At 38.2% G+C, this 20,891-nt stretch overlaps 2 protein-coding genes across 4 annotated transcripts in view; one reads left to right on the top strand and one right to left on the bottom strand.

Moving 5' to 3' along the window:
- The window catches only part of pik3r5 (phosphoinositide-3-kinase, regulatory subunit 5), a 47,713-nt gene extending 45,381 nt beyond the window's left edge, over positions 1-2,332 (bottom strand). The window contains exon 1 of the mRNA XM_062996548.1: positions 2,302-2,332. The gene's annotated coding sequence lies outside the window, so the exon portion shown is untranslated. The remainder of the gene's footprint in view (positions 1-2,301) is intronic.
- A 773-nt stretch (positions 2,333-3,105) lies between these two features.
- ntn1a (netrin 1a) overlaps positions 3,106-20,891 on the top strand; it is a 94,868-nt gene continuing 77,082 nt past the window's right edge. For all 3 annotated transcript variants that reach the window (XM_062997339.1, XM_062997340.1, XM_062997341.1), the window contains exons 1-2: positions 3,106-3,217; positions 7,289-8,397. In XM_062997339.1, the coding sequence (XP_062853409.1) occupies positions 7,383-8,397 (1,015 nt within the window). In that variant the 5' untranslated portion in view covers positions 3,106-3,217; positions 7,289-7,382. The remainder of the gene's footprint in view (positions 3,218-7,288; positions 8,398-20,891) is intronic.

A 20,891-nucleotide genomic window follows, 5' to 3' on the forward strand; every position in this document is an offset into this window, starting at 1 on the left:
CCCATGGTGGTCGAGAGATTTGAACGAAAGAAACTGATTCTGTGACAGGAGTCTTTTATACAGGGACAGGACTCATTTGTGTGCCTCATGGGCACATAACCGGTCTGTGGGGGTCAGAATTCTTGCTGGTTGGTAGGGGATCAAATACTTATTTCCCTTAATTAAATACAAATTAATTTATAACTTTTATTTAATGTTTTTTTTCTGGATTTTTTGTTGATATTCTGTCTCTCTCTGTTAAAATAAACCTTCCATAAAAATTATAGACTGTTCAAGTCTTTGTAAGGGGGTAAACTTACAAAATCAGCAGGGGATCAAATACTTATTTCCCCCACTGTATTATATATATATATATATATATATATATATATATATATATATATATATATACAGTATATCACAAAAGTGAGTACACCCCTCACATTTCTGCAGATATTTAAGTATATCTTTTCATTGGACAACACTGACAAAATGACACTTTGACACAATGAAAAGTAGTCTGTGTGCAGCTTATATAACAGTGTAAATTTATTCTTCCCTCAAAATAACTCAATATACAGCCATTAATGTCTAAACCACCGGCAACAAAAGTGAGTACACCCCTTAGTGAAAGTTCCTGAAGTGTCAATATTTTGTGTGGCCACCATTATTTCCCAGAACTGCCTTAACTCTCCTGGGCATGGAGTTTACCAGAGCTTCACAGGTTGCCACTGGAATGCTTTTCCACTCCTCCATGACGACATCACGGAGCTGGCGGATATTCGAGACTTTGCGCTCCTCCACCTTCCGCTTGAGGATGCCCCAAAGATGTTCTATTGGGTTTAGGTCTGGAGACATGCTTGGCCAGTCTATCACCTTTACCCTCAGCCTCTTCAATAAAGCAGTGGTCGTCTTAGAGGTGTGTTTGGGGTCATTATCATGCTGGAACACTGCCCTGCGACCCAGTTTCCGGAGGGAGGGGATCATGCTCTGCTTCAGTATTTCACAGTACATATTGGAGTTCATGTGTCCCTCAATGAAATGTAACTCCCCAACACCTGCTGCACTCATGCAGCCCCAGACCATGGCATTCCCACCACCATGCTTGACTGTAGGCATGACACACTTATCTTTGTACTCCTCACCTGATTGCCGCCACACATGCTTGAGACCATCTGAACCAAACAAATTAATCTTGGTCTCATCAGACCATAGGACATGGTTCCAGTAATCCATGTCCTTTGTTGACATGTCTTCAGCAAACTGTTTGCGGGCTTTCTTTTGTAGAGACTTCAGAAGAGGCTTCCTTCTGGGGTGACAGCCATGCAGACCAATTTGATGTAGTGTGCGGCGTATGGTCTGAGCACTGACAGGCTGACCCCCAACCTTTTCAATCTCTGCAGCAATGCTGACAGCACTCCTGCGCCTATCTTTCAAAGACAGCAGTTGGATGTGACGCTGAGCACGTGCGCTCAGCTTCTTTGGACGACCGACGCGAGGTCTTTTCTGAGTGGACCCTGCTCTTTTAAAACGCTGGATGATCTTGGCCACTGTGCTGCAGCTCAGTTTCAGGGTGTTGGCAATCTTCTTGTAGCCTTGGCCATCTTCATGTAGCGCAACAATTCGTCTTTTAAGATCCTCAGAGAGTTCTTTGCCATGAGGTGCCATGTTGGAACTTTCAGTGACCAGTATGAGAGAGTGTGAGAGCTGTACTACTAAATTGAACACACCTGCTCCCTATGCACACCTGAGACCTAGTAACACTAACAAATCACATGACATTTTGGAGGGAAAATGACAAGCAGTGCTCAATTTGGACATTTAGGGGTGTAGTCTCTTAGGGGTGTACTCACTTTTGTTGCCGGTGGTTTAGACATTAATGGCTGTATATTGAGTTATTTTGAGGGAAGAATAAATTTACACTGTTATATAAGCTGCACACAGACTACTTTTCATTGTGTCAAAGTGTCATTTTGTCAGTGTTGTCCCATGAAAAGATATACTTAAATATCTGCAGAAATGTAAGGGGTGTACTCACTTTTGTGATACACTGTATATATATATATATATATGTGTGTGTGTGTGTGTGTGTGTGTGTGTGTGTGTGTGTGTGTGTGTATTAAACATATATCTTATGGTTCCGGGCAGGATGTGACAGCATTACTTCCTTATTCAGATGATTTGCATGATTTACTTACAGTAAACCCCTAACACACACACACACACACACACACATTATGTGTTTAAAAGCTATGAGTTCTCTATACACACTACCACTATTTCTACATAACGATGGATGGAAGGATGGATGGATGTACTTACTTGTTTTTATCCCCAAGAGGAAATATTGGTGCTACAGTTGCAAACATCGATGACAATATCTACTCAAAAATAGCATGACAATAACTGATAACACTACAGTAACATGCAGAAGCATCTCATGCACCACACTAAATTCTACATACATACAGTCTTATAAAGTGGTTTGGAACACCTCCACAGTAAACTGGTTATGACTGACTGATTCTCAGGAACAAAATGATGAAACAATAAAATTAAAAGAGCCACAGCGAATACAGCAAATCATCGGCCAAGAAAATAAACTTGGAAAAACTTAATAAATGAACTGAAGAATGTAATTTCTATAAAAAGGTAAAGGTTTTCTCTCCTGACCTGAATCCCAGAAGAAAAGATAAATTGTGTATTTTCAAACGTTTTTATGTTTTACCACAGCTTTATCCTGGTCAGGGTCACACACTGGGCACAATATAGTAACACACCATGGACAGGATGTAAAACCATTGTAGGGCCTTGGCCATTCCCTAGACATAACTATTCATGTCTGCATGTAGGCGCCCAACCGGACGATAGCACAGCTGGGGTTTCGAACCATGGATATCAGCAATCTTACCGCCACCAAAGCACTTCTGAAGGTGCATATTTATTCTGAAAATGTCAGTTTATTACAGAGACCCTTGAAGATTATAAGACAATGTAAGTGGTTTATTACGCGTTAGCCGTTACCGATTCAGTCCGCGCGCCGCTGAACGTTTAAATTTAAAATTCAAACTGTAACGGATTTAACGGCTCAACTTTTACCTCAGGAGATGACGGAAACACAGCAGAGGACTTTTATTCGATGTAATTATGGATTGAATTAAATTTTAAAACATAGATTAAATAGTTTGATTAAGTGTTTAGTTTGTTTGATACATGATGGCCTGTAGGATTCCTGAAGGTGAGTAGTAATAAATAGTTGTACAGTCATGGTACTCCGTATAGTGCTGCCAGTATCTCAGTGTTCCGTACACTTTATTTTTATTTTTATTTTATTTTATTTTTTTACAATAATCACATTATAGGCCTGTTCTACTTCTTTCTTTGCTACAGTTTGTTCGTGTAAAGTGAATAAATACGATAAGAAAGTGAAGAATGAAAAGCAGGGTGAGATTATTAAGATTTGCATAAGGAATGCAGCAGGGTAAAGATTACCCGTGCTGTATGGATTACTGTTAATGCTACAACTGGGCAATGTGGCGAGAACGCTGTAGATATTCAGCTTTTATTCATAATTTAACAGCTCAGAGTCAAAGAAATCAGGAATAAGTAAACCTTCCCTAATACGTCGTGTGTAGTCTAGTCGCAAACAAGGGTTAAATCGGCAGAAAGAGCAGCATATTTGTGCAGATTTGTAAATAATTTTTATTTGCAACGAATTTACGATATTAAAACAAAATACAATTTGATTGATTTGAAAAAGTATATTACATCAGATACTTAGCTTTTATTGCTCCGTGGATTCCTTACTAATTTTATATCAATTGTATGAATATCACTAAAACTGTGCATTTTTCTCCGTGTTCTGCAAAATGTCCACACGCTTCTCCTGTAAACAATACAAACATTATACTGGTGAACTGTACGGAACACTGTGATCTGAAGAGTTGCATGTATTTCTAAACGTCACCAGGAGATGTCGCTGTTTGCTTTCTTGTTTTTTACGCGTTTTCCACGATTTCATGGAGCGCATACTAAGACACCAATCCAACTTTCATTAATTCATTTAATCTGTTTACCACCGCTTTATCCCACTCAGGGTACAATTCACTGGGCGAAATGTAGGAAACACACTGGACAGGTCGCCAGTCCATCACAGGGCAAACGCACGCACCTGGGGCAATTTTAATATCTCCAGTTAACCTGGACTTTGGACTGTGGGAAGAATTCAGAGCACCCAGAGAAAAGCTGGGTTTTCTTTCATTTGATTTGTTTTCACTAACCACTTTAGTCTGGTTATGGTCGATGTGGAAAGCATTGAGTGTCACTAAACATTTACTTACACATTAGTTTACTTCCTCACACCTACCCTCATTTAGATCAATCCAGTCCATCTTCTACTGCACAAAGTCCCTGGAGGAACACACAAAGTGTATGCGTAGGCTCCTCACAAACCAAACCGTAAGCTGAGGTAAAGCTGGAACCCAGGCCGTCAGGACCCATGATGCTGCACATCACCCACACTACCTACTTGTTTTTATTTTATATACTTCTAGTTCAAATAAATACTTTACATTAAGACACATAATGTATTTGAACTTTACAATCATAAACAAAAATACATGTGAACAGTAAGGCCAAAAGTATGTGGACACCCTTTCTAATAATTGAGTTTTGGGTTTCAGCCACACAATTAATGAAAGATGGATAAAATAATTTATATGCTAAAAACATTTGGCATGTATTGGAACTTGGATTGTGCCTGACCGACCTCACAAATGCTCTTAAGGAACCAGTTTCAGCTATACTTAAATACTAATATTCATTTATAGAGATCTTTTATTATTAGACAGAAAATACTACATTTTTACATCAGCAGTTTTTAGATATACCTGTATCACTCTGCTAACCACTGGTTCAGCCAACAGTGTAACTGTGAATAATGAATAGACTGGACAGCAGAACTCATTTGTTGTGCATTACATTATTTGGTCAGACTCTTTAAAAATGACATTAGTAGGGTAAAGTTTAGGCCTGTCATTATTCTTAAACCAATGTATCGGCACCTTGATGCACAGTGACGGACACCATGAATGCAGCGAGTTCTGTTTGATACCAGCTCGTTCTACAGCACCTACAATCTTTTTTTATTTATTCATTTCTTCTCCCAATAGTCATTTCTAACTCCACATTGCAATTTCACTGCTACTTGCAACACCACCACAATGGTCATTAAGGGCTGCAAACTTGTATACGTTCTTCTCCACTGTGCAGTTAATGTGGTTACATCGCCTTTTAAACAAGTTTTCTTTATTTTATTACAGGAGGTTCTCTAGTGTCTTCTAGTCTTCTGTTGCTAAATTTACCAAGCACTCTACAGTGGTGTCCCAATACTATATATGGTAGTCCAGTTTTGTAAGGTGGAGGGAGCAGATACATTAGCATAGACACCCTACAGCTGTATCATAAGTGCATCCATGCAGTCAGTAAACTAATAACATGACTTGGAATTGGAATCTAATAATGCTTGTTGTGATCTGATCTGCTGTGCTGTCAGACATTGGGTTTCATTTTAACCTGTAATGGTTTACAGATTAAAACAGAAGTGACTGATGCATGCCTGCAGAGATGTTTGCTAGTTAATGGAGATGTTGGCTTTAGATGCCAATTTTAATGCGTTCTAGTTAGTCAGTGGTTGTTCATATAGAAAGTGTTTGTATGGTCGTGTATTGTAAGAGTTTATGTATATGCCCTAGGTTGTATTTTCTGGAAATATTCCACGAACAGAAATAAGGCCCAAAAACATCTGTTACATCAATAAAATTCCTGCCAAAAATAAACAAACCACAGGCCACAACTGTTCTGATGTAATATATTTCATTTATCTTTCAATTATATACACATTTAAAGTTAATCTAAGTTTATTAACAGGTGTCTAACAAAACATTGAGGTCAAAAGTTTACATACACCTATACAGGACTTAAACAGTTCTTTTAATAAATGATGAATTTGCAACTGTTTTATCTGGGGCTGAAAAGAAGTTTTAGGGAGAAAAGTTTTAAAACCTGTTTTACGTGTGTTGGGTAAATCAAAAACATACATACAACAAGTCTAATCTGTGTTTTTTTGTATATATTTTATTCTTAACCTTAACAAGTCTGTGGAACAACTCTTTAAGCTTTTGGACCACTCTACTGGGTGGAATAGGTAAAGTTTAACCAACGTTTTCTGTCAACGTTTTCAGTACTCCAAATATTCTAGATGGGGGTGAGGTCAGGAATTTGAAGAGTTCAGGTCATGTACTGGTCACTGCCCTTGCTGCGTCCATGATTTAAGAATTTTAAAGTAATATTCCTTCATTTATTTTTATTTTTTTTAACTTTTTACTCCACTTTGTTGGTTTCGGTATAACAGCCTCAGAACATAATATTACCATGCTTGAGGTACAGTGTTATTGGAATTGAATGTTGCATCTCTGTTTCGTGTGACCACAAAACTCTCCTTTGGAAGGATTTTCCTTTATTCTCATGATCAGCAAAAAAAACCACAGTTAAGCTTTGAACTGCTACTTGTGAAAACCCATGCTTTGATTTATCTGTATAAATCTTGCTAGGCTTTCCTATTGCTTGTGACTCCCTTTAATAAGTCAAACAAGCCCCATTTATATAGACACAGAGAAAACACCAATTGTAATCAATTTTCAGGGAATCCTTACCAGAAAGGTAAATGACTTTACAGAACTAACTACACCAGCAAATCAATCATGCTGTCTGTATATTTTTGACATAGGCGATTTTCTTTATGTACATTTATGGCATTTAGCAGACAATTTTATCCAAAGCAACTTGTGACTGAATACAATGCAGGGGTGATTTACTGGAGGGATGTAAACACACACAGCTTGTGTGTTTTTTTCATAAACGTATACACAGTTTGCTCTGATCATGTTTCAGCCACATGTTTCATGTTTGTAATGAAAAACAATAGAACATTCATGAGTCCATAAATGATTTCTTTAAGTGTAGATAAATTGGTATTTTACTGAAAGACATTCATCAACGTGCCCGCCCTAAAAATCCCAAGCCCATCCTTCCTAATAATACTGGCACCCAGTCTGCACTCAAATAGAGCTATATGGGCCTCTTTGGTGGAGTGTTATTATTCAGAAACGTCCTATACAAATAACGTTTAATGCAGAACAAGTGTTAATAATAATAATAATAATAATTTATAGCCTATAAAACTGGTTGATGATCTAGGCACACTGTGCGCCAGTCATTGCGCATTCAACTGTGCGCCTCTCTCTGGCAGGATCATCGTCTCAGTTGGGTTTCGGAGCACCCAGAGCAGGTCACCCTCCTACCAGACGGACTACAGCACAAACCACAGGAGAAGCCTCACCGGGATGATCATTTCGGACTTTGCCGCGCTGCTCGCCGTGCTGCTGCCGGCTTTGTGCCGATCCTCCGTGGAAGCAGTTGCGAGCGCTTCTCCGCCGGATCCGTGCTACGATGAAAACGGCCAGGCGCGACGCTGCATCCCGGACTTTGTGAACGCTGCATTTGGGAGGGAAGTTCGAGCCTCCAGCACGTGCGGCCAAAAGTCTCCGAGTCGCTACTGCGTGGGAACGGAGCAGAGAAGCGGCGGAGAACGGAGCCGCGAGTGCCGCGTGTGCGACGCGTCCGACCCAAAACGGCGCCACCCGGCTTCCTACCTGACCGACCTGCACAACCCGCACAACCTGACGTGCTGGCAGTCCGAGAACGGTGTGCGACATCCGCAGAACGTCTCGCTGACCCTGTCGCTGGGTAAGAAGTTTGAAGTTACCTATGTGAGCGTGCAATTCTGCTCTGTGCGCCCAGACTCAATGGGCATCTTCAAGTCGATGGACTACGGTAAAACCTGGGTGCCCTTCCAGTATTACTCCAGCCAGTGCCGCAAGGTCTACAACAGACCGAACCGGGTCGCCATCACCAAGCAAAACGAGCAGGAAGCGGTGTGCACGGACGCGCACTCGGGCACGCAGGCGCACCAGCAGCAGCCGGTTTCGGGCGGACTGGTAGCATTCAGCACCCTGGACGGACGGCCCTCTGGGCACGACTTCGATAACTCGCCGGTGCTGCAGGACTGGGTCACGGCTACAGACATCCGCATCACGTTCAGCCGCCTGCATCCGCATGAGATTGGGGATGTAGGAGAGGAGGAGAACGATTCGCACTTTTACGCCGTTTCGGACCTGCAGGTCGGTGGAAGGTGCAAATGCAATGGTCATGCATCACGCTGTTTGCGCGACCGCGCGGGAGAGCTGGTGTGCGAGTGCAAACATAATACTGCGGGTCCGGAGTGCGACAGGTGCAAACCCTTCCATTATGACCGACCATGGCAGCGCGCCACCGCCAGAGAGGCCAACGAGTGTGTCGGTGAGTCTGAAGAGCTTTTCATTGTTAAACTGCAGAGATAATAACGGGATCAACATGTATTCATGTGTTTAATGAATGATTTATGATTTAATCATTATTAATAGAACGATTGATCCTGTGCAGTGATAAATTAGCAATAATACAGAACAATGCTAAAGACACTAAAAAGCTTCAAATGAATAAAAAGAGGACAATATAATAATATTAAAATATAAATGTAAGAATTTTCACTGTACAGATAAGGAAACGTTTGGTTCTGTTAAGATTTAATTACACACTTTAGTGATTATTTGAGTGCTTTTATTTCATATGTAAAGGTTAACACTCAACACAGCTAAAGAGTCTGAAGTTAATATAAATTTAAAAATGATTTTTGACAGTGTAAAAGAAAAGTTTATAATAAAATGCATTTAAGCTGTTGCTGCCAAACCGGTTGAATGATGATAAATAATTTAGTATTAAACAAATTAATTCTGTCTTAAGCATTAAATATACTTAATTTATTGTTTAATAATCGATTAAACTGACAAAATGTCATAAAATGTTTCCACTACTGTTCTTGTATAAAATGAACTCCACTATAGATTTCAGTTACTTCAGTTACTTTAATGATGTTAAATGCAAGTCTCCTCTTTTTTATTTTTACCAAACAATATTTTATTAATTGTCCACACCATGGGGAAGAAAATGTGACCTTACTGTCACTTTTGTTCTTCCTGTGTATTATTGTGCTTTTACTGCTTCAGCGGGTTTGAAAGCTTAAATTTTGTGCAGCTTCATTGAAAAATCATGTATAATTTCACTCACACAATTCTTTGTAATCTAGTTAAATGAATATTATCGAAGATTAAGTATAAAATACACATCTCGATTTAACACAATAAGAACATTTTAATGCAATTTTATTGCCTTATAAAAAATTATAATTGAAATGAATGTAATAAAAAACATTTTTACACGTCTAACTTTATCTCAGTTTAGTGAACATCTACATTTTTAAAACTAAATGTTCTCAGCTATTTCTTAATTTATTTCTTTATATAAAGCGTTTAGTTTCAATTCTTATCATTATAAATTAAACCAAATGAAATAAAATACAACAAACTATTGCTGCTCATCAGCACAAAAAAACCCCAGATAAAACCCAATTCCAGAGAAAGCAGATTTGTTTTACCTGAAGCAGTGGAAATAGTTTAACATTAAAAATTGTTAGAATAAATACTTAAATGCCTTATTTCATTTTGAAAGAATTTATTCTAAAGCCAGCCATAAACCAAAAGCTGTTACAATAAGCCACAGAGCTTCATTATTTACATATTATTTTATCTATTTTTTTACACATAAATTTAATTAAAACATCTATTATTATTGTTATAATAATTATTACTATTATTATTATTATTATTAATGGGGCATTTCTGCCTTTTTGTGAGGTTGATGCAGCAGATAAACTGCTCTGCAGTGCAATATTTGATGAATGAATGATTTCATGTGATGAATGATCAGACCAATACCTCTGCTGCATACACAATAACAGCTGGAACATAAATGTTCAAATCTATCCACAAAGGGTTGTTCTAGCTGCGGGTTTCATATCAATCAAACAGGATCTACACCTGGTGCACCTGATCGCAGTTTAAAAACCAAGGGCCCCTATTTAAACCAGTGACCCTTTGAACATGCAGACAATACAAATACAATTACTGATAAGGTATTATTCAATCATTCATTCATTTTCAATTCTTGCTTTATGCTGCTTAGGATTATGCTGCATTAATATTTCAATTGATAAAAAGTCTGTTTTTACATTCAGGGTTGCTTTCCAATAAAAAAAATAATAAATCAAAGTACTGGAGAGGTGATACTGAGGCAACTGTGAAACATAATCAAAAGAATTAGTAATGGATTGATGTGCATCCGTGATGCCGCAGTGCTGAATAAACAGCCCCCTGTGCATAACGGTCTGGTATTTGGGTCCCCCTGACCTGATTATGTGGACTGGGGTGTGAGGATGCCTTGGATAAAGTTGTAGACGTGAGAACATGAGCTTTGTAAATGTAGGTAAAAAAGAAACTGGTTTTGGGGTGATACGGCTAGTTGGTGAAAACGACAGAGTCAGTGTTGAGCAAAGCAGCTGAAATCTGAATAGATTCAGATTGTCTGGAAAAAGGAAATGTGGAGTCACGTCCTGGCTGATCATTGTGTCCGCAGGATTACTATAACTGATAAATAATGTAACAAAAAGTAAAACAAATCTCAGTTGTTCAGTGAGTCTTGCACATCAACGTCACTAATACATTTATACTAAATTATCAAATTATTTTATTTGAAACAACTGAAAAGTAAAGCAGGTATTCAACTATTGCTTGCATCTATTTAGGAAGTGTAAATCTGGAAGCTTTTCACAGTTTGCTTAGACAGATAAAAACAGAAAACACCAACTTGAATTAAAAAAACCTTAAAAATTAAATGTTTGAGGTATATACAAATGTACAAGGACACAAAAAAAATCAGTGGAATTCTAGGTGGCGGGAGTGGAAGCACATTTTACATTATAATCATGTTAATACAGATTATACCAGCCTCTCTGGTGACTTTACCTACATTTAAATTGAGAATTAATCTTTTTACATTGTTAAATAAATTCTAGAAATTAAACTTTTCATTGTATCACTCTTAAAATGTGACTGATGCTGCATGCAGGACCAATAAGTCACAGAATGACAACAGTTGTCCTTCCCTTCCCAAAACCTATAGCTTCTATTTACAGGTGGGATCGAGTTTGTGGAGGTCAGCACTGAACCTCGAAAAAAATGTGTGAGTGACACAAACTCATGGCTGTTCAACCTGAATCTGGAAGCACAGTGGTTTATGCTACAGTGACACAAAGCGTGTTTCTAAACTGATGGTGTTTGTTACTTTGACATGGAAATCTTTAGGCACCTCACGATTTAATGTGTTTATGATTCTGGAATACACAATATAATATATGATGGATCCTTGTTTTACATTGTGTCCATATTATCAAGGGTAAACATCAAATTTTATTTAAAGTCTTTGATTTGAGATGCATCCTTTGAAAACCTGAAAACACACACACAGTGCTGAAGGATGATGAAATTGCATATGCACTCTCCTGAAACTTTGGTAACATAAATGCAGTGATTTATTATTCTAGTACAGTTAGCTGAATTCGGAAGTAAAACATAGATAGATAGAGTGATGAACAAAAACAGATTTATACAAAGGGGGGGAAAAACGAAAATGGTTGGAAAGAAAAAGAGAAATACTAGAAAATACCAGTTATAGTGTGCAATAAATTGTGATTATGGCAAAATAATAAGTGTTACAGCAGTTCTAGCAGATTTGGGTTCTTAGACTGGTGTGTATTTGTACCAGGTTATATGGAAATGTTTACTGAGGAAGCTCTTCTTTAAGTGGCTAAATGCTGGAATTGGATGCATTACACAGACTGTGTACCTGTGCTGAGAGCAGCTGAGTGAAGTGACTGAAGTGTTTGGCATTTTAACAGTGTTTTGTATGCACAATACACCAAGGCTTAGGAGTAAAATTATGATAGGGTACATAGTGGTACACATAAGAGGCTGGCATTACTGTGGCACAGCAGCTTTCAGCACAAAGAATCAAAACACCAGTAGAGACGTGGGATACAGACAGGCAGTGATGAAATTCTAAAATCTCATTTTTCTTTTACTTCTAAAATGGTACTTGACTTTTGTAGAATCTTGTTGCACATGTGGAAAGGTGCAGTCCAGTAGAATAACATTAGTGTATTATATAATAATATAACATTTTAATTAAGCTTAAATAATAATTAAACCTTGGGACCTGCAGAAAACTCACACAAGATTTGTTACAAAATGACAATATGGTAACAGCATTCCATACACAAAGAAGTGTTACAGTTCAGTTGTACAGATTATTAATTAAGTTTATGGGATGTACGAAGCACAGTAACCAAACATTTATATAAAATAGCTACCATAACTGCAGATGCTAAAAATAATATACAAATAATATATTACACATGCACCCATTCATCTAAAATATGCTAAACTGTGATCATTTTTGATCATGTTGCGACACTCCAGTGTTAAAAAAAACAGACTTGTAAAACTGGAGTTTTAATACGTAATGCAACTTTTTATGAAGTCATAGTGCAGCAGTCACCAGTCATCACATCATCATGATTAATTACTGACATCTAATATGTTGTGGTAAAGATGAAGTTGATGCAGAACATATTTCTGTGTCCTGCTATATTCTCACGCTCCAAGACACTGGTGCAAAATAAAATGCAGCCTGGTTGTTTTCCTGTACAGGAATAAGAAAACTGAGTGTCCTGTTGATGTGATATGTGCAATCCAAGATCACCAAGTCTTATGTACAACTGCAAAGTGATTAGACAAGTGATCATTTAAAGCACAGATTTCATAACTCGTTTTAATATATCATAATTCACATGTTTGCCTCAGCCTTCTTACAACAGAGTAACAGCTAGCTCAGATGCTAGTAGATAAAATATCCTCTTATCTCATGTTCCTTGAATAATGGACATTACATGTTTTCCTCCCTTCACCGTTAAATCTGGGTTTATTTAGCTAATGTTTTAATGATTAGTGAGGTGATGTGACGATGTATTTGCATGTCTGGCGTTAAAGAATCTGAACGTAAACTTGACCTAACCTGCAATGTTCTTTTGACTGACATACTGAGGTGTGTTCAACGGCAACCTGCTGATGACCTGCTATACATACTGTTGACTTTTATTATTTTTATTCAGCATAATTAGCATGACCATCTGACGTGTCTGAAGCACTACAAAGAACAAACAAACATAGCTAAATCATTTTACACTGTGAGTAAAAAAAAAAGACCTCTGTACCTTTGTCCAGAAATTTTGCAAATGTTGATCATTTTTTGAAATTATATTACTGTTGCATTTAAAATTAAATTTGCAACAAAGTGATTTTTGTTTGTTTGTTTATTAGGATTTTAACGTCATGTTTTACACTTTGGTTACATTCATGACAGGAACGGTAGTTACTCATTACACACAAGGTTCATCAGTTCACAAGGTTATATCAAACACAGTCATGGACAATTTTGTATCTCCAATTCACCTCACTTGCATGACTTTGGTCTGTGGGAGGAAACCGGAGCACCCGGAGGAAACCCACGGGGACACGGGGAGAACATGCAAACTCCACACAGAAAGGAGCCGGATCACCCCACCGGGGGTTCGACCGTTCTTGCTGTGAGCCGACAGTGCTACCCACTTAGCGACCGTTCCACCCCAACAAACAAACCTATTGTGTTTAGTTACAATACCTTGTGAAATGATCATTTTCACAAACAATGATGTTTTTTATGTTAATAATATATCACAACTTAAACTTGGTCAAACATGTACATTTTATTGTTTGCAGTTAAACATCAACTATTTGTTTTAGCAATTGCTACAAAAGTTTCAAACAGTGTTTGAAAGAATTTTCAGAGTTGGTCAGCATTTGCCTGTTTTTTGACTAACAGTGTAAATGTGTGATTTTTTTGTAAGACTTAAGTTTCATTGCCAGTGCATGAAAAATTATGTGTGACCTGAGTTCATGAGAACCGACCCCCAATAAATGAACACGTCTCACCGCCAGTATTTGAGACATGACCTGATAAGTAGAAAGCTCATATGTCAAACAGATACCAAAAATAACACATTATTTATTTAAAAATAATTTATTTTTGCATTTCATGTTCATGTTTGTGTTGATAATTTTTCCTCATTAGCAATGTGGAAAGTGTTTTTTTTATATTTGGGTGTCTTTTATTTAGGGTTTTCACTTCAGATTAACTAAAATTGCTAACAGGATTAAACAGCCATAATACTGAGAGAGAAGGAGACAGAGATGAGTTGTGGCCTCTGACACCATCCTGAGCCGAAATGTCTACATGACCCAACTGTCTCTCAGGAGAAATGAATTGCTCCAACTATCCTTCACACTTTATTTTTATAAAGGGAGTGAATGTGTGTGTGTGTGTGTGTGTGTGTGTGTGTAACGTGGGGTACAAAAGACTGTCGCTCACTGCATCCATCTTGCTGTCAGTGAGCCGACGGTCCGACCTCACATTCCTACCCCGGGGTTTCTCTGAGAACTGCGCTAACATCCACAGCACTGAAATAAAGACAAAAAGAAAAAGAAAGAAACAAGACGTCACTCTGACATTTTGTCCACACTGGCAGCTTTTTTCTGCAGATTTGACGTAAAACACACTGTTACCATGACAACCATGAAACAATTAACATCAGTGACCACTGAGATGATGATCTGGTCCAGACTCGTAACGTTCCTTATAATCAGTAATAACACTTATACCTCCATCCTGATTTGTCAGTGATAAAAAGTGCTTGAAGTCACATTTCTTAAGTTCTTAAGTTGAATGTCTCTTAACAAAAACAATATATATCTAAATGTAAATGTAATCTATATGTAAATATATCTCATTTCTCCTGTACACATATTTTCACGAAAAATAAATTAAACTGGAAATGACTACACTGGAAATACTTTTCAGTGATATTTGGAATACAATTTGATATGTTATTTGGTGTGATTACAATTAGACTATACATACATGTAACTGAGAGACAGAGAATATGTGTGTGAGTTCAGTGTAACAGTGAAATGTGTATTTATCGTAGTAAATTACTTTGTGCTGCTTTGCTTTACACCTTTGGAAAGTACTTAAGATTTATAGCCGCTAATAAAAGCTTTGGTTTTATTGTTTAATTTTTGTAATGATCATGTTTTACATGCTGCTGACTTTCAATCAAGACTAAAACAAGCTGAAAAAAATCAGAACACATTCTAAATTTCTGTTTATTTCAGTATGTTGCAAGTTGAAGTGATTGCAGTGTGTCTTTGTGTGCAGTAATCATGATATAGAGGGTTGATATGCACCAATTTATTCCTGATCTGCACTTTACTGATTGGATGTTTGATATTGATCACGTATGCAGAGAGTGTGAGGAGGGATGGTTAGGAATATTAAACACTAACCATGATTTATCAGAAAGATAGCTGAAGCTGAAGATTGTCACCATGTATGTTGAGATGCCTTTCCAGTGGTCAGTTTGGTTTAAACACGTTTGGACACGCTTTGGTGAATTAAAAAAAACTGAGGATGTGCTCGACAGGGAACAGTGTTGAGCACATTTTCTGTTTATTAGCTGAATGTAATATATTAGAAAAAAAATAACATAAAATGAACTGTGACCCTAGTTTTATACTATACACACAAAATTTAGCTACAAGTAGAAATTTCACACTACAGTTTGCAAGAAAAAAAGCAACATTTAGGTTTGTTAAATAATTTTTTATGTAAAAATCAACAAAAACAAGGAGGTTGACTGAAACAGTCAAGTGAGCTTTTTTCTCAGATCTTTTCATTACATGGCTTAGCTATTTTTCTAAATTCTAGCAAGTTATAAATAGCTAAATGAAGCAGCAAAACCTACGCAAAACGACATTTTATCGTAAAAAATATGTATACACTTGACCATGAGTTTGTTGGACATTTCAACCAAAAACCTTAATATGGAGTCTTTGTGAACTCACAGATCTTTTTGTGGATATATCAGCCTCTTTTCATTTGAGAAGACAATTCACAAGATTGTAAAGTGTGTCTGTGAGAATTTGGAGAAGGCATGGCTTGTAATTGACCCAGATGTGTTTAATGGTATTGATATCAGGGCTCAGTGCAGACCACTGAAGTTTCTCACACCAAACTTCTCACACCAGATCTTTATTGACCTTACTTTGTATCTTCCCACCTTTCCCAGAATTTTAAAAACACATTATTATTTGATATAACTGAGTTGTTCCAGCTGTTAGATTTCTTTGCTAGTTATTGTGAACACTTTGTGCTTACTGTCAGTAAGGTTAATCCACTATACTCATTGTTTCGACTGGAATCTGTTGCTGTTTGGTGTTTAAAATTTATTTTCACTTTAGTGCAAAGATCTAACATGCTTTCAGCAATCAGCAATTATACGTGATTAGGTTTTAGATTTAATTACAGTCTCAGCCTCACTAAAGTCTCAGCTCAGTCTCAGAAAACAAACAGTACAGATATTGTATACTGAGACGAGTCATGGACACAATCTGCATGAGAAATCCAAACTGAGTATGTGGTATTTATGTGACACTGTATGTTTACTCAGACAGTGATGGTCTATGTGTATATATATAGATGCAATGAAACAGAGGTAATAACATGGCAGCGTCGGCTTGTGGCCTCTGGTTAATGTTCAAGCTCTCATGCTGGGTTTATGAGCCGGCGTCTGTCATCCTCAAAGCTCCCGCCAAATCAAACCCGGCAAATAAAAGTGAGACAAAGAGAAAAGGAGATAAAGAAATAAAGAGACAAAAGAAAGATTATGTTGCCCTTTGCTCTTCATTCTCCATCATGCCTAGAGTAGCTGACAGATCAAACTTCTCACCTGAAAGAGGGGAAGAAATATAAAAGTAAAGAGCTGTAGTGTACTCAAGACTAGTGATGCATAGATCTGCTTTTTTGAGGCTTTAATTTCCCAGTAGTCGAATATAAACTTCAGGGGTGTTGGAATCGACAGCCAATATTTAATTTTACTTCATGTGTCACACCAATACACCCTTTACAATATCATGCTAGAATCAGTGAATAAAATACATACATTGTGGTTTTATCTGGAAGTACTTTTGTTATTATATACTATGACAGCGAGTATCATGCTGCCTACCACATTATGCTCCAACTAAGAAGGGCTGCAAGCTCGACCACTCTTACTATGAAACACGTGAAGAGGCTGAACACTTCTTTATGTCAGCCAGCGGTGGACTCTTACAGAAGGTTTCAGAACATACAGAAGAACATGCTGCTTCTCCATATTCTTTCTCCGCTTGTGTGGGAGCTTAACCAGTCAGTAGGAGTCGCTGTTGCAGGCCCATCTAGCTTGTTTTTCCTAACTTATGATTATCATATCTTACAGTGGTTATCACTGACATACTAAACCAAATTAAATCTAAAAGATCTAAAATTTATTGACAAATAGTTCAAGATCGAGATCTTGAGTCCCTACAATCCAGGTTAATGAGACAGTCCAACTAGAGAGGAACTACGAGGGGAAATACTTTTGCACTTTGCTCTCCTTTTGCAGCGTGTCTGTTATCGGTCAGTTCAAATGAAGGAATTGCAAGCTAACAGGTACACAAGGTTACATTTATCACTTTGTATGAGAATGAGAAGATCTACAAATGTAGATATGTGAATTTGTTGTTTGTTCTTCACTTCTGCTGCTTCATATAGAAGCACCCCCACAGGACCACTACAGAGCAGGGTTTTTTTAGGTGATGGATCATTCTCAGTACTGCAGTGACACTGACATGGTGGTGGTGTGTTAGTGTGTGTTGTGCTGGTATAAGTGGATCAGACATAGCAATGCTGATGGAGTTCTTAAACACCTCACTGTCATTGCTGGACTGATAATAATCCATTAACCAAAAACATCCAGCCAACAGCGCCCCGTGGGCAGCGTCCTGTGACCACTGATGAAGGTCTAGAAGATGACCAACTCAAACAGCAGCAATAGATCTTGACTTTACAAGGTGGACCAACTAGGTAGGAGTGTCTAATAGAGTGGACAGTGAGTGGACACGGTATTTAAAAACTCCAGCAGCGCTGCTGTGTCTGATCCACTCATACCAGCACAACACACACTAACACACCACCACCATGTCAGTGTCACTGCAGTGCTGAGAATCATCCACCACCCAAATAATACCTGGTCCTGTGGAGGTCCTGACCATTGAAGAACAGGGTGAAAGCAGGCTAAAATGTATGTAGAGAAACAGATGGACTACAGTCAGTAATTGTAGAACTACAAAGTGCTTCTATATGGTAAGTGGAGCTGATAAAATGGACAGTGAGAGTAGAAACAAGGAGGTGGTTTTAATGTTATGGCTGGTCGGTGTGTGTATATGTATATATACTGTATATTAGAGATGGGACGATCGATCGGCTACGAATCGGTATCGGCCGATTTTTAATCAAAATATGCTATCGGCAATCGGCCGATATTTCCTAAAAGTAGCCGATTCGATCGTGTGATATATAAAGATCACGTTAAGTTAACAGCTCAGTGGATTGATCCAGACTTTGAGCTACAAAGCACCAACCATCACATCACCATTCATCAACCATCGTACAGAAACCACAGTGAAAGCTCTTCATGACCTAAAATAACATCATTAACGTTGTGCATCATACATACGATGTAATTTTTCTGATTGTAATATTTACTTTAAAAAGATAATTCAACCCGGTCACATCTGAGTCGATTCTATCAGCACGTTATATAAACTCCTGGTTCACTTTGGTAAATCGTGAGCGGTTCTTACTTGTGATGTAGATGAGAACAGAAAACGTTACAGAGCCAATCAGAGGCAAAAGTTTATTCATTACCAAATTCGTTAGTTCAGGATCATCTGCTGAACTTTTAGGATCATCAGAAAACTTTTAGACGGAACGAGTCTGACTCGGTTACAGATCTGTGGTAATAGCAGTTTAATTAAGCTTTTAAATTAAGCTTTTTAATGTAAAAGAGTCACACAAACTGTTCTGAAGTATCTGGTGTTTATTTAAAACCACGACATTTAATTAATAACAGTAAACACGGAGAGATAACTGAGAAGAAGAACTTACGCATCGCATGAAAACGAATCGACTCATGAATCACTTAGCGACACTAAACAGATTATCTCTTAAAGGCACAAACACACGCGCGCTGTTGCGTTTGTCTCCGGTTTATCTTCACTGTGAGGCACAAAAGGCACACAAATGAGTCCTGTCCCTGTATAAAAGACTCCTGTCACAGAATCAGTTTCTTTCGTTCAAATCTCTCGACCACCATGGGCAAGACCGAAGAGCTATCAAAGGACGTCAGGGACAAGATTGTAGACCTGCACAAGGCTGGAATGGGCTACAAGACCATCAGCAAGAAGCTTGGTGAGAAAGAGACCACTGTTGGTGCGATAATTCGAAAATGGAAGAAATACAAGATCACAGTCAATCACCCTCACGATCTGGAGCTCCATGCAAGATCTCACCTGGTGGGGTAAGAATGATTCTGAGAAAGGTGAGGTCAGTCCAGAATTACACGGGAGGAGCTTGTCAATGATCTCAAGGGAGCTGGGAGCACAGTCACCAAGAAAACCATTAGTAACACACTTCGCCGTAATGGATTGAGATCCTGCAGTGCCCGCAAAGTCCCTTTGCTCAAGAAGGCTCATGTACAGGCCCGTCTGAAGTTTGCCAATGAACACCTGAATGATTCAGAGAAAGCTTGGGAGAATGTGATATGGTCAGATGAGACCAAAATTGAGCTCTTTGGCATCAACTCCACTCGCCGTGTTTGGAGGCAGAAAAAAATGCCCGGTGGGGATGGTGTTCTTGGGGTCATATCCAGCATTTCTCTGCTCCCAGCTCCCTTGACATCATTGACAAGCTCCTCCCGTGTAATTCTGGACTGACCTCACCTTTCTCAGAATCATTCTTACCCCACCAGGTGAGATCTTGCATGGAGCTCCAGAGTGAGGGTGATTGACTGTGATCTTGTATTTCTTCCATTTTCGAATGATCGCACCAACAGTGGTCTCTTTCTCACCAAGCTTCTTACTGATGGTCTTGTAGCCCATTCCAGCCTTGTGCAGGTCCACAATCTTGTCCCTGACGTCCTTTGATAGCTCTTCGGTCTTGCCCATGGTGGTCGAGAGATTTGAACGGAAGAAACTGATTCTGTGACAGGAGTCTTTTATACAGGGACAGGACTAATTTGTGTGCCTCATGGGCACATAACTGGTCTGTGGGGGTCAGAATTCTTGCTGGTTGGTAGGGGATCAAATACTTATTTCCCTTAATTAAATACAAATTAATTTATAACTTTTATTTAATGTTTTTATTTTTGATTTTTTGTTGATATTCTGTCTCTCTCTGTTAAAATAAACCTTCCATAAAAATTATAGACTGTTCAAGTCTTTGTAAGGGGGTAAACTTACAAAATCAGCAGGGGATCAAATACTTATTTTCCTCACTGTATATATATTGTACAATTTTATTTTATTTTATTTATGCTCATTCTATTTTTAAAAGCTTTTTTAAATTGTTCTGATTTCATTGGTTCATTGGTTATCTAGACTCAGAAAGATCTAGACTCGATCCACATGATTTATTTACTAATAGCAAGTATACTAGAATTTGACTTACAGTATAACTACTTTCATACATCTGGAGCGGTGGCCACATATTTATGGCCATATTGTGTAGATGGAGTAATGTTGTCCAAAGTAGAATTTATAGTTGGTAGAAAAAGCATATCCTATAAACAGTAGGTGTAAGACAGGAATACACATCTATACGTTTTCAGGATCGGGCAGCAGGGCATC

The sequence above is a fragment of the Trichomycterus rosablanca genome, chromosome 6 (assembly GCF_030014385.1).
Source record: "Trichomycterus rosablanca isolate fTriRos1 chromosome 6, fTriRos1.hap1, whole genome shotgun sequence".
Taxonomy (NCBI): Eukaryota; Metazoa; Chordata; class Actinopteri; order Siluriformes; family Trichomycteridae; genus Trichomycterus; species Trichomycterus rosablanca.